Genomic DNA, 25,138 nt, shown 5'->3' on the forward strand with positions numbered 1-25,138 from the left:
TTCTTCCCGGTAGCTTACAGGAAATGCTCTGGAAATTAAGGATGGCAAAACACCCTTTCCTGGGGTCTCCAGAGGACCCAGAACCTCACTACCAGGAAGAGCCTAGGCAGAGCGACACCAGTGTTGAACCAATGAGGGATGAGGATGACGACTTTCCCCCAGTGAGCATGCGCCAGGGGAGGGATTTCCGAGGGATTTCCGGTCTCGCCTAGCGCTCTATTTGCTTAGAGGATCCGTTGGAGCAGGGTACGCTCCCGGGAAACCGTTGTGCTCCGTCAGGCACGGTTGTCCTCACGGAATGGTGAGGGGAGAAGGGGACACCCGCCTAGCCAGCCTGGTTACCCCCCTTTCTTGGCGTCTCTCCTGTTGGCTCGCTGGTTGGGGACGGCAGGGTCCGAGAGGAGGCTCTGTCCTCGCTGCACAGCGCCAGACCCGGGATAAGGACCGACACTCCCGTCCCTCTCAAGGCAGAGTCCGATGGCTGCGGCGGCGCTGCGGGACCCACCTCAGGTAAACGCTAGTCCTCCCGGCCCTCACCGCCCTTGCCCCGGGCTTGCGTGCTAAGTCGCTTCAGTCCTGTCCGACTCTTTGCGACCATATGGACCGTAGCCCTCCATGTCTTCTGTCCATGGGATTCTCCAAGCAGGAATACTGGAGTGCCCTACTCCTGGGACCCGAACCAGGGATCGAGCCCGCGTCGCCTGTGTCTCTTGCATTGGCAGGCGGATTCTTTTTCTGGGGCGGGTGGATCCCTGATACATAAATTGTGCATCAGTTCTAGGGAACAAATGGAGAAGGGACACTTGTTCTCCAGGAACTTAGTGGGGAGGAAGGAGGCAAGTGTGTACAGGCGTATGGCATTCAAATAGATAATTTCAGTATAATTTTGTTAATAATTATAGATAGAAAGATTGTTATGAAAGCACTGAAAAAGGACATTGTTTTAAAAGTTCAGGACAGTTTTTTGAGTCAGGTTTTGAAAAATGAGAAGTATTTTGCCAAGTGAAGGAAGAAAGAAAATACATCCTGAGCAGAGGGACTAGAATATGTAAATAGCAATGGTAGTAATAACGGTCACAAAAATAACAGTAAACACACAGTGCTTACCAAGAACTATTTTAAACCCTCAATATATGTTATTTAATCTTAATAGTAATCATGTGAAGTAGGTGGTAACTTTTATAGAGGAGGAAACTTTAGCACAGAGGTATTAAGCACAATGTACAGACTTATGGCTGGTGTACAGTACCCTAGAATTTAACCTCAAGCAGTCTGCCTCTTACTCCATGCTGCTGTTCTAAGGAAGGAAGGCAAGAGGCTACATTTAATACATTTTTTTTTTCAGTTCCAAGCTTCAGGCATAGAAAAGGCTTTCTGAATTATAACACATTTTTTAAAATTTATTTATTTATTTTAATTGGAGGCTAATTACTTTACAATATTGTAGTGGTTTTTACCATACATTCACATGAATCAGCCATGGGTGTACATCCTGAAAGCCCCCTCCCACCTCCCTCCCCATCCCCTTCCTCAGGTCATCCCAGTGCACCAGCCCTGAGCAGCAGCATTCTTTACCACTATCGCCACCTTGGGAAGCCCATGCTGCACCAGACAATTAAGTCTGGGGCCCATGCTCACTTGCCCACAGCTCGGGCCCCGGGATTCAGGATGGTGAGGCGATCGTCAGGCCGTTTCTGACCGCATGGTGGAGAGTGGGAGAGCATGACAGATGGAGGGACCCCAAAATGCAGAGGCTTGTAGGTCAGACTAACCGGAACCGCAGTACAACTACTCTGTTTTCCTTTAGAAGCCAGATGCGGCGGGGCCAGAGTCAGGCTTGCAGTGTTGCTGCCTGAGAAGTTGGCAGTTTGTTACACAAGTAATGAGAGGTTTGAATCGCAGGTAGGAGGTAGGCTTTCCGAAATCAAAAGAAGCTCCAACTGGTTGCAGAGAACAGACTATAGAAGTAAACAGCGGGAGGGGCAGCAGGAGGCATGGAATGATTAATTGCGATTGCCTAGTTGAGAATTCATGGACCAGAGGGACTGCCCTCGATGTCTCAGGAATTCTGGATCCATTTTTGGAGATGGGCCAAGCCAAATTGTGGATCTGTTGGTGATAGAAAGGAAGTAGCGAGGGATGACCCTCAGGGTTTTGGCCTTAGTTGATGAAGGGATGGAAGGCCCATCAACTGGATGGGGACCTTAGCAGCAGATTAATTTTCCTTGGAAATATTATGTTTGTTTTCGCTCTGTTAAGAGTCTGAGATGTTTCAGAGAAGACTGAGTGTAGGCAACGGGTGGACAGTTGACTAGGCAGGTCTGAAAAACTGGGAAGGTGTTCAGGAATGGAAACTTCCAAAAGTGATGACTGTTGTGTGGAGCAGTGTGGAGCTGTGGATCACATTTAGGAGGGGAATGCAGGTTATAGTAGGCGTGATATTAGTAGGTCAGAAAGACAGGTGTGTCCTGAGGAGCAGTTCTTTTGCTCAGGGCCTGGATATGTTTGTGGGCATTGCAAACCCAAGTGAGGTAGAGAAGTGGCAGTGGGAGCCGTGTAAAAGAGGTCAGCCTGGCAGGTGGAGAAGGCTTGTGTGGGATGAGTGGAGGAAAAATGGCTGAGGAGACCAGGAGTAATTGAGACAAGAAGGCAGTGAGGCTGGGGCTGCTGCTTATTTAGTACTATATGGCTTCTTCAGGATTTTGTGATGAATTTTGATGGGATCTGGGATGTTTTAGTCTTGCTGGTGGATAAGGTCTGGGGCAGATGTCATTTGTGAGTCACTATGTCTGGCTTGAAACTGAACATTCAGAAAACTAAGATCATGGCATCAAGTCCCATCACCTCATGCCAAATAGATGGGGAAACAATGGAAACAGTGACAGACTTTATTTTCTTGGACTCCAAAATCACTGCAGATGGTGACTACAGCCATGAAATGAAAAGACGCTTGCTCCTTGGAAGAAAAGCTATGACAAACATAGACAGCATATTAAAAAGCAGAGACATTACTTTGCCAACATAGGTCGATCTAGTCAAGGCTATGGTTTTTCCAGTAGTCATGTATGAATGTGAGAGTTGGACTATAAAGAAAGCTGAGCAGTGAAGAACTGACGCTTTTGAACTGTGGTGTTGGAGAAGACTCTTGAGAGTCCCTTGGACTGCAAAGAAATCAAACCAGTCAATCCTGAAAGAAATCAGTCCTGACTATTCATTGGAAGGGCTGATACTGAAACTCCAGTACTTTGGCCACCTGATACGAAGAACTGATTGACTGGAAAAGACCCTGATGCTGGAAAAGATTGAAGGTGGGGGAAGGGGATGACAGAGGATGAGATGGTTGGATGGCATCACCAACTCAAAGGACATGAGTTTGAGTCCACTCTGGGAGTTGGTGATGGATAGGAAAGCCTGGCATGCTGTAGTCCATGAGGTTGCAAAGAGCTGGAAACGACTGAGCAACTGAACTGAACTGAAGTGATGTCTTGTGGGGAGATTTTTTAGGGCTGGGTTTTTTACAAAGCTTGAGTGGAGAGACAAGTGTTGTGGTGGTTGAGGGCAAAGCTGGCAGTAAAGAAGTTGAAGAGAGTTGTGGCAATGTGAAATTCACGTATGGTTTTAGGGTTGCAAATATGGAAGGAAGGACTGGTGGCAGGTGGCGAGATTTTCTAAGCAGTATTTGTGGCTTAGTTTGGCATTAGAGTTATCAGGGCAGTGAGGTTGTAGTGAATCTTCCTTTAATTTCTCAAGCATTTTCTGAATGCCAAGCGCCAGATGTACACATATGTTCAGGAAGAATTCTATGGTGTGGTGCAGGGAGATGGCAGTGCTGTGGAAGTGCAACTGTGAGGTCTGAAATTGTGAGAGAAGTGCCACCTACAGAATGAAGTGCACATAGAGAGAAAGTGTGAACTGCCCCCCTGCCCCCCTGCCCCACTGCCCCCACTGCCAGGCCCTGGTGTTGAGGTTACAGGTGAAACATGAGTTTATCTTTGTCTGTGTCTGGTTTCCCACAATTTGAGAGTCTCCAGGGGAATTGCTCGGCTGGAAGGAAAGGACATTGCACGCCAAGTCCAGAGTTTAGATGGCATCTGTGTGCACTACCACCCCCTCCACCCAGTGACTGCTGAGGGCTGAACACATTGGTTAATGGCTGTGAGGAGACAGCGGCATCTGTTGCACCAGGGCCTGGCATCTTCTCTCAGGTTGGGAGCTCTGGTGGAGAATGTCTGGAATGGATGTGTGCAGAGATGGATTGTAGGTTCTCAGAGGGATAATGTTCAAGCTTTCATCTGTCCCCTTCATGACAGGGTGGTGTGACCTTTCCAGATGTTGCTGTGTGCTTCTCCCAGAGGGAATGGAGGCTCCTTGATGAGACTCAGAGATGCCTGTATCTGGATGTGATGCTGGAGAACTACACACTTATATCCTCACTGGGTAAGACAGCCTCCCCAGTGACCTGGGCTGGGCTCTGTATCCTGCCTCACCCTACCTTTCTGAAGGAGGTGCTCTGTCCTCACGTGGTATAGGCACTGCTAGTTTCCCCAGTTTTCTGTATAGTTGTTGTGGTAGGTAGAAGGCTGGGGTGTGGGTACTGCTCTCTTTTCTCTCCAACCCCAATCCTTGCTGTACTGGACTCTCATAGGGCAAGTGATTTGGTTATACATATATATGTATACATCCATGTGTTTTCAGTTCTTTTCCATTAAATAGTTTACTATAAGTTATTAAATATGGTTCCCTGTGCTATACAGTAAATCATTGTTTATTGTATACATGGTAGTGTGCATCTGTTCATCCCATATTCCCAATTTATCCCTCCCTCACTTCTCCTTTGGCAACCATGGGTTTTTTTATCTGAGTCTGTGTCTATTTTGTAAATAAAGTTCATTCGTACTATTTTTTTTAGATTCCACATATAAGTGATAGCACATACATTTGTTTTTCTCTGACTTACTTCACTTAGTATGATAACCTCTAGGTTCATCCATGTTGCTGCAAATAGCATTATTTCATTCTTTTTATGACTAGTATATAATCGCCCCCACCCCACCCCCGCCCCACCGCTCCCAGACACACCTCAAGGCTTTGGGATCATAGTTCCCTGACCAGGGTTTGAACTTAGGCCCCAGCAGTAAAAGTGCCCAGTCCTAACCACTGGACCTCCAGGGAATTTGCTGTAGTTGCTTTTTGACCATTTTATTATAATATGCTTCAGTGAAGTTTTTGATTGAACCTGTGAGCCTCATGTATCTGGATATCTACTCTTTTCTCTCTAGTTAGAAAGTGTTCAATCATTGTTCCTTTAAATCTGCTTGCTACCCCTTTCTCTCTGTCTTCTCTGAAAATGCAAATAATGTTTTGCTTTATGTTTCATAATCCATGTATGCTTTCTTCACTTCATCTTTCTCTTTTTTTCCTCCTCATTGGATAATTGAAACACCTGTTTTCAAGTTCCTAGATTTTTACTTTTGCTTAATAAAATTTGGCTGTTGATACTGTCTTCATTGTGCTTTATTTCATTGTATTCTTCAGCAGCAGAATTTCTGTTTGGGTCCATTTGTTTGTTTGCTTTCTTTTTAAAAACACATTTTTATTTGGTTAGTTTTGGCTGTGTGGGTCTTTGTTGCAGTGAGTGGGGACTACTCTTCCTTGTGGTGTGTAGGTTTCTCATTGCAGTGGTTTCTTTTCTTGTGGATCACAGACTCTAGGAGCATGGGCTCAGTAGTTGTGGTGCAGGGGCTCAGTTGCTGCGGGCCATGTAGAATCTTCCTGGACCAGGGATCTTTGACAGGTGGACTCTTAAAGACTGGACCACCAGGGAAGCTCTTATTTGTTTGTTTTCAGTGAGTGTCATCATTGTTTTACTAAGGTAAACATAATGCCCAACAGATGAAGGTAATTTTACCAACTCAGAATTTTTGCAAGTACATGAAATTTCCATTTTTATTGTACAGTTTTCTCAGACTAGTCAAAGCATTTCTTACATGTATTCCAGTGTAGCTGCTTTGGAGTGATTTTCAATAGCCATAACATAAGAATGTACCAAGGACCTAGAATCTAAATGGAATTCCAACTGACTGATTTTTAGTTAAACAAGGTAAGAAATAGAGAGGCTCAACAGAGAGGGGATATATGTATACATATGGCTGATTCACTTTGTTGTACAGAAAAAATTAATACAACATTGTGAAACAATTATACTCCCCCAAAAAAGATTGTTAAAATCTTCAGGTTATTGATACTATCCTTTTTCAACAGTTATTTATACTCTTCTTCTAATACATGAGTTATATGTTTGAACATTCAAAACACAAAGACAGCACAAAAAGACAATAAAAGCTTAAGCCCATAGTCATAATTTTTTGACAAAAACTTAAATATCTTTCCTGCAAATTGACTGGGTCTCTGGTATTTCCATCTAGTTTTCACTTAGTTAAAAATAGATGCCTAAGGGATATACATTGCAAAGAAACAGAGGAAAACAATAGAATGGGAAAGACTAGAGATCTCTTCAAGAAAATTAGAGGGGCGGCTGGACTCGCCCGGGAGGTCCGGGCGTGCGAAGCAGGTCAGGGAGGTTGGCAGGTGTGGGTGTAGTGAGTGGCGTAGGGGACAGGGCGCCCCCGGGTCTACGATGCAGCCCCCGGCTGAGGCCGCAGTATTTTCCTTATATGATCGGGCCCCATGGCTGGTGGCGCCGCTGACCCGTAGCCTGAGAGGATTATGAAAACGTGTCAGGCAAAATGGGGCCAGGGACCCAGGGACTGGGAGGTTAGGGGGAGGCAGTTGGGCTAAGGTTTGGGTGAGGTTAGGGTGGCCCCTGCCGCTCTGCGAGCCCTGGTCAATGATGACGTGACCACTGCGCAATCTGAGTTCTGGGAACTAGGTGATGGAGCGTGTTCTGAGATCAGACTGAGACCGGAAATTAAAAAAAAGAAAAGAAAAGAAAATTAGAGATACCAAGGGAACATTTCATCCAAAGATGGGCTCAATGAAGGACGAAAATGATATGGACCTAACAGAAGCAGAAGATATTAAGAAAAAGTGGCAGGAATACATGGAAGAACTATACAAGAAAGATCTTCATGACCCAGATAACCACGATGGTGTGATCACTCACCTAGAGCCAGACATCTTGGAATGTGAAGTCAAATGGGCCTTAGGAAGCATCACTATGAACAAAGCTAATGGAGGTGATGGAATTCCAGTTGAGCTATTTCAAATCCTAAAAGATGATGCTGTGAAAGTGCTACCTTCAATATGGCAGCAAATCTGGAAAACTCAGCAATGGCCACAGGACTGGAAAAGGTCAGTTTTTAATCCCAATCCCAAAGAAAGGCAATGCCAAAGAATGTTCAAACTACTGCAAAATTGCACTCATCTCACATGCTAGCAAAGTAATGCTCAAAATTTTCCAAGCAAGGCTTCAGGAGTACATGAACTTCCAGATGTTGAAGCTGGATTTAGAAAAGGCAGAGGAACCATAGATCAAATTGCCAACATTGGTTGGATCATAGAAAAAGCTAGAGAATTCCAGAAAACATCTACTTTTGCTTCATTGACTATGTCAAAGCCTTTAACTGTGTAGAGCACAACAAACTGGAAAATTCTTCAAGACATGGGAACCCAGACAACCTTACCTGCCTCCTGATAAATCTGTATGCAGGTCAAGAAGCAACAGTTAAAACCAGACATGGAACAACGGACTGGTTCCAAGTTGGAAAAGGAGCACATCAAGGCTGCATACTGTCACTCCACTTATTTAACTTCTATGCAGATTACATCATGCAAAATGCCGGGATGGATGAAACACAAGCTGGAATCAAGATTGCCAGGAGAAATATATCAATAACTTCAGATATTCAGATGATACCACTGTTATGGCAGAAAGCAAAGAGGAACTGAGGAGCCTCTTTATGAAAGTGAAAGAGGAGAGTGAAAAGGCTGGCTTAAAACTCAGCATTCAGAAAACAAAGATCATAGCATCAGGTCCATCACTTCATGGCAGACAGATGGGGAAACAGTAGAAACAGTGACAGACTTTATTTTGGGGGGCTCCAAAATCACTGCAGATGGTGACTGAAGCCATGAAATTCAAAGATGCTTGCTCCTTGGAAGAAAAGCTATGACCAACCTAAACAGCATATTAAAAAGCAGAGACCTTACTTTGCCAACAAAGGTGCGTCTAGTCAAACTATGGTTTTTCAAGAGTCGTGTGGATGTGAGAGTTGAACCATAAGGAAAGCTGAGCAGTGAAGAATGGATGCTTTTAAACTGTGATGTTGGAGAAGACTCTTGAGAGTCCCTTGGACTGCAAGGGGATCAAACCAGTTAATCCTAAGGTAAATCAGTCCTGAATATTCGTTGGAAGGACTGATACTGAAGCTGAAGCTCCAATACTTTGGCCATCTGGTGCAAAGAACTGACTCACTGGAAAAGACCCTGATTCTGGAAAAGATTGAAGGCAGGAGGAGAAGGGGATGACAGAGGATGGGATAGTTGGATGGCATCACCGACTCAATGGACATGAATTTGAACAGGCTCCAAGAGTTCATGATGGACAGGGAAGCCTGACATGCTACAATCTGTGGGGTCACAGAGTCAAACACGACTGAGTGACTGAACTGAACTGAACTGAAGGCGTATACTTCATATATATATACTATCTTGGTTCTCCTAACTTTCGTTATTCAAGTTTTTAATACCCATAGAAGTCCAAAGGTACTTAAAAAAATAACAGTAGGAATTGTCAATCTTGAGTATGTTTCTGGAATTTAACTTGTAACAAATATATTCTATTATATAAAATGTTTTTACCTTATTTTGAAAGCATTAAATATGTAGGGATGTAAAAAAAAAAAAAAAAGAAGAAGTCCAAAGGTGTAAGAATACATAAACTGTTCTGGTAATAGGTAAGAGCAGACTGTAAAAGTGTAAGTTGTTTGTGCTATTTCAGCCCAGTAGAAAGTTTTCTTTTGGAGACCAAGTAGAATAATTCTGCTAAAAGATCAGTGCAATAAAGACAGTCAATGTAGAAACAGCCTTTCCCACATATTAGTTGACACTGTACTGGTATTAAGAGGATATAGTTGTTCTGTGTCTGCATGAAAGTGTTTGATTATAAATATATGTAATGGTCTTGTTCCATTTCTTATTTTGATATGTCTTCTTAGCTCCCTGTTGTATCATAATGTTAGGTAGTTAGAAGAGGGAAAAGGCGTCCCAAATGGCGGTGGCTAAAAGACAAGGAAGGGACAAGCCCGTGAAAATAGAACAAAGGAAGGTCAAAGAAAGGTCTGAGGACCAGAGTGAAGACCTCAGGTACAACAAACAGCACTTCTGGCTAAGCCCAATTTACATAGGGCAGGCCCAGGGGGAGGAAAAAACATAAAAGGAGGAACCAAAGCACTTTCTCTCTCTCTCTTTCCCTCCCTCCCCCATGCTCACTCACTCTCTTTCTCTCTCTCTCCCGCACACTGTCGTGCTCCTCCACTCTCTTCTCTTCGCGTCTTTGGGTTGGCATGCCCTCACACTTTGAGGATGGATCCTCCTGCTATCTTCTAAATAAAATAGAGCTATAACACTGATTTGTCTAAGAGCTATAGCATGGTTTGTCCAAGACCCAAGAGCTGTGACGAGCCGAGGGCTTTAATGTCCATCGTTCCAAATCTTTGTTGTGATGAGACAGAACTGAGGAGCATACACTCGCCTGACAATATTAAGAATCCCATCAGTGATGTGATAGGCATTTCCCACATATTCATTTATCGATTTATCTGTTGATTCTTCACATCTGAGTGCCTTTTTGGAGAGTGGGCATACCAGAACCTCTGGTATCACTGGTTGAAAGTGTGGGGTGAAAAAAAAAAAGAAAAGAAAGTGTGGGGTGATTCTTCAGTCCTATTCCTCTCAGCCAACCTTCATGAGTTCAGTGAGTGCTGGTATCGTTAGTCACTTAGTCATGTCCGACTCTTTGCGACCCCATGAACTGTAGCCCACCAAGCTCCTCTGTCCGTGGAATTCTCCAAGCAAGAATACTGGAGTGGGTTGCCATTTCCTTCTCCATGGGATCTTCCCAACCCAGGGACTGAACCCAGGTCTCTCGCATTGGAGGCAGAATCTTTACTGGCCGAGCCACCAGGGAAGACCTGTAGACAACTGTGGAAGATGGAAGATGGTGTACCTGTCCCCTGCAGCTCTTGGGTGTGGCAGCCAGAGACTGTCCCTTAGGGCACCTTTGGCAGTCTGTTTTGTTCTTTTTCATTTTTGTCTCTTTGTTAAACAACTTGTTTTGTTTATGTATTATTTACCTTACTTTGTTGAATTGTCTGTGCTTTGTTGTTGCTTCACTGAACTGTGGTGAAACAATTATTTTGAACTCTTTGACCCTTTGTAGGTCTCCATTTCCTTGGGTGTGGTTTCTGATAAATTATGGTATTTCTGTATTGGTTTCATGTTTTCTTTGATTTTTTGTGTGTTTCCTGTAGCCTTGTATTTCTTTATGCTGATTTGATGGTGTAGTCATTTCTTCCAGGCTTCACATTACAGTTTTTGGTGTGGGAAGACCTCAATCTGTGGTGGGTTCACGTTTGGGCTGTGGCTATTCTGGCTCTGTGGAAAGCCCAGCTATGTTGTTCTCTGTGCTGCTCCTTCACCTGAAGTCAGTTTCAGTAAAGATAATCAAGACTCCTCAATTAGCAAGGCTGAGGGTGTCCAAAGTGGTGGAGAAGGCTGCTAGGGAACTCCTGATCTCTTTTTCTCCCAGAGGACTTTGTCACCAAGGGGATCCTTCTTGGTGCCCTGTCGACTGTTGCTCACCTGATTGGTTGTAGTAACACTGGTGTCTGAGGTGTATGTATCTGTTGAGGATCCACAGACCTGGGGTGTTGTATACAGGCACTTTTGGAGTGACAGTGGTTATGGGGTCTGGGTCATTGGATAGCCTCAGCAACCTTGGCTTTGGTTTGAGATATGTGGCTGTGCAGGGATCAGCCATGGAATCTGCCTGGCTGCACATGCAGACAGTGGCTGTGATTCTGTCAAACTGGCATGTCTATAGCAAAGTTGTTTCTAGTGCCTGAGACACAGGAGTACATGGTGTAGTGGTGGAGTCAGGGTCTGGAATGCCGGCACAGGTTTGGGGGTTGTGGCAGCCCTGCTTCTGGATCACCACAACAGCTCCTACTGAGGGTGTTGACTGGTAGCTTCATACTCAGCAGGGCATCCACTCTGACCATGAGTGTCAGATAACTCAGTGGCAAAAGTTCCAGTGTCCTCTGTAGAGCAGGCAGCTATGTCTTCTGCAGCAGAGGCCACTGGGACTGCAGTGGCCCCTGTCTTATGGCTGAGAGAAATAGCCCAGTGGCAGCCCAGCCCTCATTTCCTAGTCATTTCCAGATGTCTTTTTAAAGACACTTTCTAGTGATCTTTTCTGTGTGCTTTTTAAATTATGTTCCACTGTGGTGGTGGTGGTGGTGGTGTTCAACGCTTAGGTTGTATACTACTCTTTACAACCTCCTGGACTGCAGCACTGCAGACTCCTCTGTCTTTCACTGTCCCCGGAGTTGGCTCAAATTCATGTCCATTGAGCCAGTGATGCTATCTAACCATCTTATCTTCTGCTGCCCCTTTCTCCATTTGCCTTCAATTTTTCCCATCATCAGGGTCTTTTCCAGTGAGTTGGCTCTTCGCATCAGGTGGCCAAAGTATTAGAACTTCAGCTTTAGCGTCAGTCCTTCCAATGAGTATTCAGGGTTGATTTCCTTTAGGATTGACTGGTTAAATCTTCTTGCAGTCCAAGGTATTCTCAAGAGTGTTCTCCAACACAAATCAAAAGCATCAGTTCTTTGGCACTCAGCCTTCTTTATGGCTCAACTCTCACATCCATACATGAATATGAGAGTCAGTTCTTGACTGGACTCTTGTGTCTTCCAAGGCTGATTAATGTCCTTCATGGAGAGCTGTTTATTTTTCATTAGTGGTGAAAGGGTATCTCCTATTCTACTATTTTATTGATGTCACTCAACTTGTGCTTTTTCCTGGGTCTGCTGTAATGCTGAGTTGCTCTGGAACAGTACTGGCCTTTCTCTTTTTCTTTTTTTGCCTTCAGTGCTCCATGTACCCAGTAATTGCAGTTATGACTTTCTTAGGGAAAGGAATCCTTTGTGCATAATGGGATGGACATGACTCTGGCCATGGCACAGTGAGCTCAGTGGGCCTGGTCCTGCTGAATTATAGCTGGGGAGACTGTGACATCAGGGCATTGTTAAAAATATACCAGGGGGGGGAAAAATATATATATATATATATACATATATATACCAGGAAACTGTCTTTGTTCAATGAAAACTTTGGTACTATTGCCAGTGACCACACCCCATTTCTACCTTTACTCCTCCACTGTTGACTTTTTGCCGACCTGTCATTTCTGTTACTTTGTCATTTCTGCTATGACTTCCAGCACAGGGATCATCTCCACCTCTCTGGACTCAACATCTTACCTATTTCTCTTACCTCGCTTTCTCTATTACTCTCTGAACTTTGCCCATCATGCATCATGCTGTGAGGTATGCATATATGCTTAAATTGACCTTGAAAAGCAAATAATTTGTGATTGTGTTTTTGTGGCTGTGATCACACCCTTCTACTGAGCTTCACATCAGTAGTAGAAAAGGTCCTACAGGAAGCTGTGGACAGAGAAATAAGCACTAGACCTTGCTTCTCTTCCTTGTGTCAGTGACAACTCTTATTTTTGCATCCTTTTCTTGTTGAGGTCTCCACCACTTTCAGATCCAGTAATGCACAGCTGCTGCTTAAACTGATTTCCAACTCCCTAGTCTTAAAAAGTATCCCATTTCTTTGAAGGTCGTTCTTATATGAAATGGCTATACATTTATGGTGAACTAGCTCCCTCCCTAGGAAGTCAATGTGCACTTGACTAGTGTTTCTTTGCATTCAGGTTGCTGCTGTGGAGCAGAAGGTGAGGAGACACCCTGTGAAAAAACTGTTCCTGTAGGAGTCTCATGGACTGGATCTCCCACAGCAGCTCCATTTTCTCAGAAGACCCATCCCTGTGAGAAGTGTAGTACAGTCTTGAGATATGTTTTCCAGTTGGTGGAGCAGCAGGAAACACAATACAGCCAAAAACTGTTGAGGTGTGGGGCGTGTGCAAAAAAATTTTATATGCCTTTGAGAAGCTGTGTACATGAGGCTTTATCTTTTAAGAGCCCCAGATTCCATGTGTCAGGGAAGCCTCTTACTTCTGGGAAAATCCTGGCCAGCATGGGACATCTGCAGGCCACTTATACTGTCGAGAAGCTGAATACAGCCACCCAGTGCAGATCACCTTCACCAAGTAGAAGTCATTATACCTCAGGAGATTGTGAGAAAGCCTTCAGCCCTGAACACACACTTGTTCAGGACTGGCATGTCTACACTGAAAGACCATGTTTTGTGTGCAGGGAATGCGGGAAAACATTCAGGTACAAATCAACATTTATTATGCACCAGAGAGTTCATCCTGGGGAAGGTCTTCATTTGTTAATCAAAAGTGGCACATCTTTTAGGCAAAACTCAACTGTCAGTCAGCATCAAAAAATTTATACTCGTTCAGGATTGGAGAAGTGCAGCAAATGTTGGAAATCCTTAAGCCACAAATCAGTCCTCGTTTCTCCCCAGAGATTGGACAATGGAGAGAACAGTTCTGTGTGCAGTGAGTGTGCAGAGTCTTTTTACCACAGCTCTATGTTCATTGGATATAAGAGAGTATTTCCTGGAGAACGTCCTTATAAGTGTAGTGACTGTGTGAAATCTTTTACATGTAGATCTGCCCTCATTTATCATCAGAGATCTCACACAGGAGAAAGGCCTTATCAGTGCAGTGAATGTGGGAAATCCTTTACCACTAACTGCATCCTCCGATCTCATCAGAGATCTCACACTGGAGAAAAGCCTTATAAGTGCTATGAATGTGAGAAATCTTTTACCTCTGCCAACGCTCTCCAATATCATCAGAGATCTCACACTGGGGAAAGGCCTTATAAGTGCAGTGAATGTGGGAAATCTTTTACCTCTTCTAGTGTTCTACAATATCATCAGAGATCTCACACTGGAGAAAGGCCTTATAAATGCAGTGAATGTGGGAAATCTTTCATCTCCACTAGCACTCTCCAATATCATCAGAGATCTCACACTGGAGAAAGGCCTTATAAATGCAGTGAATGTGGGAAATCTTTCATCTCCACTAGCACTCTCCAATATCATCAGAGATCTCACACTGGAGAAAGGCCTTATAAATGCAGTGAATGTGGGAAATGCTTCACCTCTAACGTCAACCTCCGTAATCATCAGAGATCTCACACAGGAGAAAAGCCTTATAAATGCTATGAATGTGGGAAATGTTTTACCTCTACCAACGCTTTGCAATATCATTGGAGATCTCACACAGGAGAAAAGCCTTATAAATGCTATGAATGTGGGAAATCTTTTACTTCTACCAGCGCTCTCCAATATCATCAGAGATCTCACACTGGAGAAAGGCCTTACAAATGCAGTGAATGTGGGAAATCTTTTATGTCTAGATCCTCATTCATTTGTCATAATAGATCTCACACAGGAGAAAGACCTTATGAGTGCAGTGAATGTGAGAAATCTTTTACCTCTAGGCCTTCACTCAGATATCATCAGAGATCTCACCCAGGAGCAAGGCCTTATAAGTGCAATGAATGTGAGAAATCTTTTATTACTAGTTCCCATCTCCGTCGTCATCAGAGAATTCACACTGGAGAAAGGCCTTATGTGTGTGGTGAGTGTGGAAAATCTTTTACCAGTAGCACTAGTCTCCATTATCATGAAGGCACTCACACTCAAAGGCCTAGTGAGTGCAGTGAATGTGGGAAATCTTGTATTACTCCTGCTGTTCTTCGTTACCATCAGAGAATTCATTCTAGTGAATGGCCATATAGGTGCAGTGAGTGTGGGAAATCTTTTACCTCTAAATTCAACTTTCGTTATCATCAGGGGATTCATTCTGGAGACAGGTCTTATGTAAGTTGCAATGAATGCAAGAAATCATTTACTACTGTCAGTTCTCTCCGTAATCATCAGAGAGTTCATTCTGGAGAAAGACCTCATGAGTGCAGTGAATGTGGAAAATCTTTCATGTCTAGGTCAGCCCTTAAGCGTCATCAGAAATCACATGCAGGGGAAAGGCCTTTTGAGTGTAGTGAATGTGGGAAATCCTTTATCTTTAGGAGTACCTTAACTAAACACCAGAGAGTTCACACAGGGAAAAGTGCTTATGTGTGTAGTGAGTGTGGGAAATCTTATAATAGTAAGTGTAGGCTTATTGAACACCAGAGTATTCACAAAGATGAAAGGCGTTATGAATGCAGGGAATGTGGAAAATCTTTTAAATTTAACTCTGCCTTGTACTATCATAAGAAAACTCACACTGGAGAAAAGCCTTACAAATGCATTGAATGTGGAAAATCTTTTATTACTAATTACCTCCTCCGTGTTCATCAGAGAGCCCACACTGGAGAAAAGCCTTTTGAGTGCAATGAATGTGGGAAATCTTATACTCTTAGTTACGTCCTTCGTTGTCATCTTAGAGTTCATACTGGAGAAAGGCCTTACAAATGCACCAAATGTGGGAAATCTTTTACCACTAATTACCAGCTCCATATACATCTGAGAAGTCACACTGGAGAAAAGCCTTATGAGTGCAGTGAATGTGGGAGATCCTTTAGCAGCAAATCTGGCCTCCGTTATCATCAGAGTGCTCACACTGGAGAAAGGCCTTATGTGTGTGGTGATTGTGGGAAAGCCTTTGTCCAGAGAAATCATCTCATTATACACCAGAGAGCTCACACTGGAGAAAGGCCTTATAAGTGCACTGAATGTGGGAAATCTTTCACTCATGGCAACAGCCTCTATTATCATCAGAGAGTTCACCTTGGAGAAAGGCCTTTTAAATGCAGTGAATGTGGGAAATCTTTTATTAACACCACTAAACTGCACTGTCATAAGAAATCTCACACTGGAGAAAGGCCTTAGGAATGTACTAAATATAGGAAATCTTTTACAAGCAAATCACTTTGAAAATTTGAGAGTTTACCCTAGAGGAAGGCATAAATGTACAGGGAATGTGCAATTTCCTTGTTGAGTATAGGGACACTGGAGGAAATTGAGGGGCCATTGGTCTGAATTGAATCTCATTTCAAGTGTTTCTGAATCTTTATTCCTTATTCAGATTAGACATTATAGGGTATTGAGGCACTATTGAAAGGTATGTATTCTCCAAGTCTAAAAAAAACCATGTTTCCTGATGTCCACAAATCTTTGAGCTAATCTCATTATTTGTATGACCATTGGGTCCAGGGGAAACCACAATTGGTACAGAAACTCTGGTTTAATAGGGAGTGGGGGAAATTGCAGGCAACTTGATGGAATGTACCTCTCCATTGACTGTGCAGGATCAGTTTATATGCTGATTCTAGTGAATTTCACTTCAAGAACCTTACTACAGAGGCAAGAAAGGAAAAAGGGATGTGACTCTTGTGATCTAGGCAGCATTCCTGCTGACTCAGGTAGAAATGTACTTCATTGTCTCCATCTTTGCTACCACTGACAGAAGATTGATCCCCAGAGGACATGAGGAGTGCTTTAGTGGGTTCAGCATACAGTTGCAGAACCTATTTTCCAAAAAGTGTAGGACATACATGTTTTTTCCATTTTGAGCCAATCTTTAAAGCTATATCAAAGTATAATTTACATTCACCAAACTGCAGCCATGAAGTCAGACCATTGTTTCTTGGCAGGAAACCAATGACAAATCTAGACAGTGTTCTGAAAAGCAGAGACATTACTCTGCCGACAAAGATGTGTATAGCCAAGGCTGTGGTGTCCCCAGTGGTCACTTTTGGTTGTGAGAGCTGGACCATAAAGAAGGCAGAATGCCAAAGAATTGATGATTTCAAAATGTGCTAGAGAAGACTCCTGAAAGTCCTTTTCACAGCAAGGAGATCAACCTTGAATATTTGCTGGAAGGACTGATGCTGAAGCAAGTCTTCACCTAGGTATGAACCTTGAGTCCTGATAATGCCCATATCTGTTAATGGCATGTTTACCTCTCCTTGCCCTTCCCACCTCTCCAATAACCATTGATGTACTTTCCCTTAGAATAGATAACATGTGCATTTTCTTGAATTTATCTGATTGGAGTCATAAACGGCTATTTTTGTTTTCCTTTGTTTCATAATTGTTTCAGATTCATCCATGATGTGTACAAGTATCTCATCTCTTTAGTTTTTAATGAGTAGCATTCTTATATTTAGATGTACAACTGTTTATCCATTCATCTTTTTCTGAGTATTCAGGTTACTTCTAGGTTTTCATTCTTGAAAATAAAGCTGCTATAAACATTTGTGTCACTTCTTTCTGTGGATGTATGTTCCTTTTATTGATAACTCAGGGCAATGTCTGAGTCACTTTGGTAGATGAATTTTAACACCTGATGAAACTAAGAAACTCATTTAAAATGACTGTTCCCCTTTGCATTTCCATCTGCATTGTAGGAGTTCCAATTTCTCAACATCTGTACTAGTCATTAATATCAGTCCTTTTAATAAGTGAGTAGTGCTGTCTCAGTGAGCTTTCAATTGGTTTTACTACATTTCCCTAGAGATTCATGATTTTGAGCATTTTTAATGTGGTGTTTACCAGCTCTATATCTTCTGTATAATTGCTGATCATATCATTTGCCTTTTTAAATATGTATCATCCCTGTTCCCATCACTTAAGTCTAGGCATTCAGTGAAACAATAAACCTAGCCCTGCTTTGTAGCTTTTGCCAATTTTTAAAATTCTTAGGTTGTGAAAGTGGGATGTACTCAGGGAAGGAACTGATAAATTCTGCTTGGATCCTCTGGGTGTTTGGTGGAAAACTAAACTTAGCATCCAGTCTTTATGTTGTTCAGTCACTCAGTCGTGTCCAACTCAAACCCCATGAAGTGCAGCACGCTAGGCTTCCCTGTCTCACCATCTCCTGATATAGACTTCTTATGCTCTGAACACTCTCTTCAAGGTTCTTGTCATCTTTTTCTGTTTATAATTATTGACAATGGCATCAGGTATTTTCCCTCCATGAAGTTCACCATCACTTGGGGTGCTTTTTCAGACACTCCAGTTGGTTGATGGGGCCACTGTGGGTCTCTCCATCCCTGGTGAGACTTCTCAGGAAAACTAGAGCCAGGAGGTTCCCCAGTGCAACCTGGTGTGGCCTTTTTGTCCAAGGCCTACATTCTCCAAGCCACTGGCCATGTTTGATTGGAGGTGGCATCTCAGGAGAGGGAAAGGGGTGAGCCAGGTGTGGTGCAGAGCAGGAGGTGGCAGGAAGGTAGTGTTGGTAATGGGGACCCAGGAGAAACCTAGGTGTGTTGGCATCCACCAAGAGAATTTAGGTAGGACCATTCAGGCTGAGTAACCAATTCTCTTGGGGTGAGGTTACCACAGCTCATCCCCAAGGTGATGCGCTGCCCAAAGTCACAGATCCCTCTTGCCCTCGGAGGTTCCTGAGCAATGCAGGACAGTGAGGGCAGGATGCAGTCTTGTTGATCTGCTGGCAGGCCCCACCTTGTGCCCAACATGTATGGTGTAAACGCCAAAGATTTCCTCAATGAGGCAAAAAACCAAGGCTTAGTCTCTGAGGCAAGAATCAAGAGTTTCAGTCTTTGGAGCAAAGTGGAGCGTCAATATTGGTATTGATTAGGTTGTCCAAGCTACATCATTGAGGGAGAAATTAATGTCAGACAAGAAAGCACAAATCAGGAGCTTTAGTACTAAGCAGGATAAATGGCAATGAAAAACTACACGTAGCCATCAGCTTGAAACTCCAGGAAATCAAGGGTTAAAGATTAAAAACTACATGTAGACGTCAGTTTTAAATGAAATCAGATATTAAAAAGTCCTGAAATGATTTCTTGTGGTACAGTGGTTAACAATTCACCAATTTCAGATGGGTGAAATTGATCTTACAGTGCAGGTGGCATGGGGTGGATTCCCTGGTCCTGGAAGATCCCATATGCCATGGGGCAACTAATCCTATTCTCCAAAACAAGAGAAACTAATGAGAAGCTCTCACCACAACTAGAGAGCAGCCCCTGCTTGCTGCAACTTAGAGAAAGCATGAAGCAACAAAGACCACCACCACAGCCGCCACCTCAAAAAAAAAAAAAAAGTTCAGGGGGACTTCCTTGGTGGTCCAGTGTTTGGGAATCTGCCTGTCAATGCAAGGGACATGGGTTCAATCCCTGGTCTGGGAAGATTACACATGCCAGGGGCAGGTAAGTCCACGGGCCACAACTACTGAAGCCTGAATGCTTTAGAGTTTGTGCTCTGCAACACAAGAAGTTGCTATAATGAGAACCCTTCCCACAACAACTAGAGTAGCCCCTGCTGGCTTCAACTAGAGAAAGCCTGTGTACAGTAATGAAGACCCACTGTAACCAATAATAAATAATCTTCAAAAATTGTGCAGGGAAAGCAAAGCCTTTTAAAGTCAATCAGCTATACTCCAATGTAAAATAAAGAGTTTTTAAAAATAAAGAGAAATAAAAACTGAGGGAATTTTTTTTTCCCAGTAAAACTACCATCTTGGTTCACATGGGGTGTTATAACAAAATACCACAGCCTTGTTTGTTTGTTTGTTTGTTTGTTTTTAATGAACATTTCTTTCCCTTTAAGTTGGAGACTGTAGAGTACCAGATCAAGATACCAGCATGGATGAGTTTTCTGATGGTAACCCGCTTCCTGGGTCTTAGCTGGTGCTTTCTTGCTGTGTCCACATGTGATAGAAAGAGCTAGGGGTCTCTCTGGAGCTTCTTATAAAGGCACTAATTCCACTTCCGAGGACTCCATCACCCTATAGCTGAAGCATCTATTAAAGACCCCATTCCTAATACTAGCACCTTTGGAACTGTTCTTTCAACACACAACTTTTGGAGGAACAACTCAAACATTCAGACCATAGCACCTGCCTTGCAAGAACTGTGTAAATTTCATTAGAGATGAGCAAAACTATAGGTCAAAAAGTCCAATTAAAGAAGAGCACTGAAGAACGAATACAGGTAAAGTTATTTTTCTCGTTCTTAATTGATCTGATAGCAGTTTGTTTGAAATAGTAATACTGACAACACATCCTGTTATGTATGCTTATGTGTGTGCATATTCTGTGCATGTATGCTTCTATGTGAGTAGAATTGTTCAGTGGCTCAGTGTGTCCGACTCACTGCTTGGATCGCAATGCGCCAGGCTTCCCTGTCCTTTACCATCTTCACCAGAGCTTGCTCAAACTTGTCCATTGAGTTGGTGATGCTATCCAATCATCTCATCCTCTGTCGTCCCCTTCTCCTGCTATCAATCTTTTCTAGCATCAGGGTCTTTTCTGAGGAGTCAGCTTTTTGTATCAGGTGGCCAAAGTATTGGAGTTTCAGCTTCAGCACCAGTCCTTCCAGTGAATATTCAGGACTGATTTCCTTTCAGGTGGACTGGTTCGATCGCTGCCATCCAAGGGACTCTCAAGAGTCTTCTCCAACACCAGAGTTCAAAAGCATCAATTCTTTGGCACTCAGCTTTCTTTATACTCCAACTCTCACATCCATACATGACTACTGGAAAAACCATAGCTTAGACTAGATGGACCTTTGTTGGCAAAGTAATGTCTCTGCTTTTTAATATGCTGTCTAGATTTGTCACAGCTTTTCTTCTAAGGAGTAAGAATCATTTAATTTCACAGCTGCAGTCATCATCTGCAGTGATTTTGTGGAGTCCAAGAAAATAAAATCTGTCACTGTTTCCATTGTTTCCCCATCTATTTTCCATGAAGTGATGGGACCTGATGCCATGATCTTTGTTTTTTGAATGTTGAGTTTTAAGCCAGCTTTTTCACTCTCCTCTTTCACCTATGTTAAAAAGCTCTTTAGTTCCTCTTTGCTTTCTGCCATAAGGGTGGTGTCATCTGCATAGCTGAGGTTTATTGATATTTCTCCTGGTAATCTCTATTCCAGCTTGTGCTTCAATCCAGCCCAGCATTTTCCACGATGTACTCTGCATGGAAATTAAATAAGCAGGGTGACAATATTCAGCCTTGATGTTCTCCTTTCCCAAGTTTGAACCAGTCTTTTCCATGTCTGGTTCTAACTATTGCTTCTTGACCTGCATACAGATTTCTCAGGAGGCCAGTGAGATTGTCTAGTATTCCCATATCTTTAAGAATTTTCCACAATTTGTTGTGATCCATACCGCCAAAGGCTTTAGTGTAGTCAATGAAGCAGAAGTAGATGTTTTTCTGGAATTCTCTTGCTTTTTCTATGATCCAACAGATGTTGGCAATTTGATCTCTGGTTCCTCTGCCTTTTCTAAATCCAGCTTGAACATCTGGAAGTTCTTGGTTCACGCAATGTTGAAGCCTAGCTTGGAGAATTTTGATCGTTACTTTGATAGCATGAGAAATGAATGCAATTGTTCAGTAGAACATTCTTTGGCACTGTCTTTCTTTGGGACGGGGATGAAAACTGACCTTTTCCAGTCCTGTGGCCATTGCTGAGTTTTCCATATTTACTGGCATATTGAGTGCAGCACTTTCACAGCATCATGTTTAAGGACTTGAAATAGCTCAGCTGGAATTCCTTCATCTCCACTAGCTTTGTTCATAGTAATGCTTGCTAAGTCCCCCTTGACTTCACATTCCAAGATGTCTGGCTCTAGGTGAGTGATCACACCATTGTGGTTATCTGGGTCATTAAGATCTTTTTTTGTATGGTTCTTCTGTGTATTCTTGCTACCTCTTCTTAATATCTTCTTCTGTTAGGTTCATACTGTTTCTGTCCATTATTGTGTCCATCTTTGCATGAAAATTTCCCCTAGTATCTCTAATTTTCTTGAAGAGCTCTCTATTCTTTCCCATTCTATTGTTTTCCTCTATTTCTTTGCATCATTCACTTAAGTTTCCTTTTCTCCTTGCTATTCTTTGGAATTCTGAATTCAGATAGGTATATCTTTCCTTTACTCCTTTGCCTTTCACATCTCTTCTCAGCTATTTTTAAGGCCTCCTCAGACAACCATTTTGCCTTTTTGCATTTCTTTTTCTTGGGTATGGTTTTGATCACTGCCTCCTGTACAATGTTACAAACCTCCATCCATAGTTCTTCAGGCACTCTATCAGGTCTAATCCCTTCAATCTATTTGTCACTTCCACTGTATAATTGTAAATTATATAGGATTATATATTATCCTATATAATATAATTATATTTAATATATATTATATAATGATATTTAATATAATTATATAAAATATAATTATATGTTATCCTATATATAAATTTATAGGATTTGACTATAAGTAGAATAAATGACAATAATTCAAGGGACTAGAGGGAAGAACTGGGATTGTTGTATTATGAGGTACGCTATTTGTGAAATGGAGAATATTATTTGAAAATGGACTTGTTTTAGTTGTCAGTGTTTACTGAAAACTCTAGTGTCCATGTGCTAAGATGCTTCAGTCATGTCTGACTTTGCAACCCTGTGGACTCTAGCCCACCAGGCTCCTCTGTCCATGGGATTCCTCAGGCAAAAAGACTGGAATGTATTACTGTGCCCTCCTCCAGGGGATCTTCCTGACCCAGGGATCAAACCCATGTCTCTTATATCTCCTGAATTGGCAGGCAGGTTCTTTATCAGTAGTGCAAAGAAGTATAACCTGATACACTAACAAGATAGAATGGAATCATAAAATAATGAAAACCACATAAGCAGGAAAAGAGTGGAAAACAAAAATTGGAATAAAGGGACTTCCCTGGTAGCTCAGTGGTAAAGAATCTGCCTGCCAATGCAGAAGATCACTGGTCCAGGAGGATCCCACATGCCACAGAGCAACTAAGCCCGTGTGCCACGACTATTGAGCCTGTGCTGTAGAGCCCAGGAACCACAACTACTGAACCTATGCACTTCAACTACTTAAGCCTGTGCAATCTAGAGCGTGTGCTCCACAACAAGAGAAGCTGCTGCAATGAGAAGCCCACACACTGCAACCAGAAAGTAGCCTCTGCTTGCCATTACTAGAGAAAAAGTTCATGCAGCAACAAAGACCCAGCACAAAAAAATATAAATTAAAAAATTTTTTTTACTTTAAACAAAGGAAAATGGCAATGAATATAAATTAGTAACAAATATGCTACAGTCCATGGGGTCGTGAAGAATTAGACATGACTTAGTGACTGAGCACAACACAGCATGGTAGATATTAATCCAACAATCCAACTATCTCAATAGTCACTTTGAACAGCAAAAGACTAAATACAAGAGATTTCCAGGGTAGGTAGAAAACCAAGATCCTAAGTACTATCTACAAAAATGGTCTTAATCTTCTAAGTTTGTAATAATTTGCCACAGAGACAATAGAATATGAATAATGGAATTCCCTGGCAATCCAGTAGTTAGGACTCCACCCTTCCACTGCTAGGGCCCCGGGTTCAGGCCTTGGTGGGAGAACTAAAATCATGCATGCCCATGGCTTGGCCAAACAAAGAAAAGAAAATGCATAATGGGATAGAAGTGAAAGAAATGAAATAACTGAAAAAGACAAATTAGCAAACCAAGACAGGACTTACTTCTGACTTTGTGACATTGGTACGGTCATGTCACATGGTAAATATGTGGTAAATAAGCCTCTTTATTTACTATGGATTCATTGCTTAACAGTGTCCATTAGGTATCTGTCATCAGACAAAATAATAATGTTATATTAATATTTCAATATACATCAACATTAATAATGTTATATTAATGCTTCCCAGGTGGCATTAGTGGTAAAGAACCCACCTGCCAATGCAGGAGACATAGGAGATGCAGGTTCAATCCCTAGGTCAGGAAGATCCCCTGGAGGAGGGCATGGCAACCTACTCCAGTATTCTTGCCTGGAGACTCCCATCGACAGAGAAGCCTTGCAGGCTAAAGTCCATAGTGTCACAAAGAATTGGACACTACTGAAGTGGCTTAAGAGAATGTTTCATCATAAAATTATTCAGTTATGACTGGGTTAGAAATGACTTTATGACTAGTGGTGGCAAAAGTTAGTTGGTGAACTACTTAGCTAACTGGAAATCATTCAAGTCTCTGATTTACTGAAATATACCCTTGACCCTATTGTAAAGATTCTGTAAATGGAGGAATAGGAAGGACACAGCCTCATTACAGCTTATTGTGAAGTGCCCAGTTGGTTAGTCAGGTCCGACTCTTTGGGGCCTCATGGACTGTAGCCCACCCGGCTCCTCTGCCCATGGAATTTTTCAGGCAAGAATACTGGAGTGGGGTGCCATTTCCTCCTCCAGGGGGTCTTCTCTACCTAAGGATCCAACCCAAATCTCTTGCATTTCCTGCCTTGACAGGCAGATTCTTTACCACCTGGAACTTAATCCCAATAGATATTTACAAAGTGTATAGAAGTTTAGAAACACACAGTTATACTCCCAGTATAGTATAAGGGTTTAGAATTAAGCTTTTAAATCCATCATTGGAATAGAGGTAGATATGTAGACCAATGGAACAGAATATATAGCCCAGAAATGAATAGGTCCACATATGGTGAATCTGCTTACATTAAAGTCATCAAGAATAGACAATGAGGAAAGGATTGTCTTTTCTAAAAATTGTTTTGGGGAAAACTGGAGAGACACATACAAAAGAGTGGAACTGGATACCTATCTTACACCATACACAAAAATCAACTCAGAATGGATGGAAAATTTGAACACATCACCTGGAATTATAAAGCTCCTCAAAGAAAACATAGAGCGAAAGCTCCTTGTCATTTGCCTTGGCATTGATTTTTTGGGGGGATTAACAACAAAAGCAACTAATAAAAGAAAAATATTAATAAGCAAGTGGGACTACATCAATCTAAAAAAGCATCTGCACAGCACAGGAAACCAAGACTATCAACAAAATGAAAAGGGAATGTACAGAATAGCAAGAAATATTTGCAAATCATACATCTGATAAGTAGTTAATAAGTAAAATATAAGAACTAATACAACTTAATAGCAAAGTAAATAAATAATCCAATTAAAAAATAA

The 25,138-nt window shown here is 42.4% G+C and overlaps 1 protein-coding gene and 2 non-coding genes across 3 annotated transcripts; all 3 read left to right on the forward strand.

Annotated features, from left to right (window-relative positions):
• The first annotated feature begins 240 nt into the window (after positions 1-240).
• LOC133054999 (zinc finger protein 850-like) lies at positions 241-17,433 on the forward strand. Its single transcript, XM_061140451.1, has 3 exons — positions 241-510; positions 4,311-4,437; positions 12,962-17,433. The coding sequence occupies exons 1-3, from the start codon at positions 478-480 to the stop codon at positions 16,057-16,059; spliced, it is 3,258 nt and encodes a 1,085-aa protein (XP_060996434.1). The 5' UTR covers positions 241-477; the 3' UTR covers positions 16,060-17,433.
• On the forward strand, positions 6,624-6,766 carry LOC133055334 (small Cajal body-specific RNA 17). Its single transcript, XR_009692623.1, has one exon. It is a non-coding gene; the product is annotated as a small Cajal body-specific RNA 17 (non-coding RNA).
• Positions 6,842-6,924, forward strand: LOC133055321 (small Cajal body-specific RNA 18). Its single transcript, XR_009692612.1, has one exon. It is a non-coding gene; the product is annotated as a small Cajal body-specific RNA 18 (non-coding RNA).
• Positions 17,434-25,138: the final 7,705 nt, after the last annotated feature.

This window comes from Dama dama, chromosome 4 (genome assembly GCF_033118175.1).
Source record: "Dama dama isolate Ldn47 chromosome 4, ASM3311817v1, whole genome shotgun sequence".
In the NCBI taxonomy this organism is placed as follows: Eukaryota; Metazoa; Chordata; class Mammalia; order Artiodactyla; family Cervidae; genus Dama; species Dama dama.

Coding starts and splice junctions, on each gene's coding strand:
- LOC133054999 (XM_061140451.1), top strand. CDS start 478: ATGGCTGCGGCGGCGCTGCGGGACCCACCTCAG. Junction 511..4,310: donor CGCTGCGGGACCCACCTCAG/GTAAACGCTAGT, acceptor CCTTCATGACAG/GGTGGTGTGACCTTTCCAGA. Junction 4,438..12,961: donor CACACTTATATCCTCACTGG/GTAAGACAGCCT, acceptor CTTTGCATTCAG/GTTGCTGCTGTGGAGCAGAA.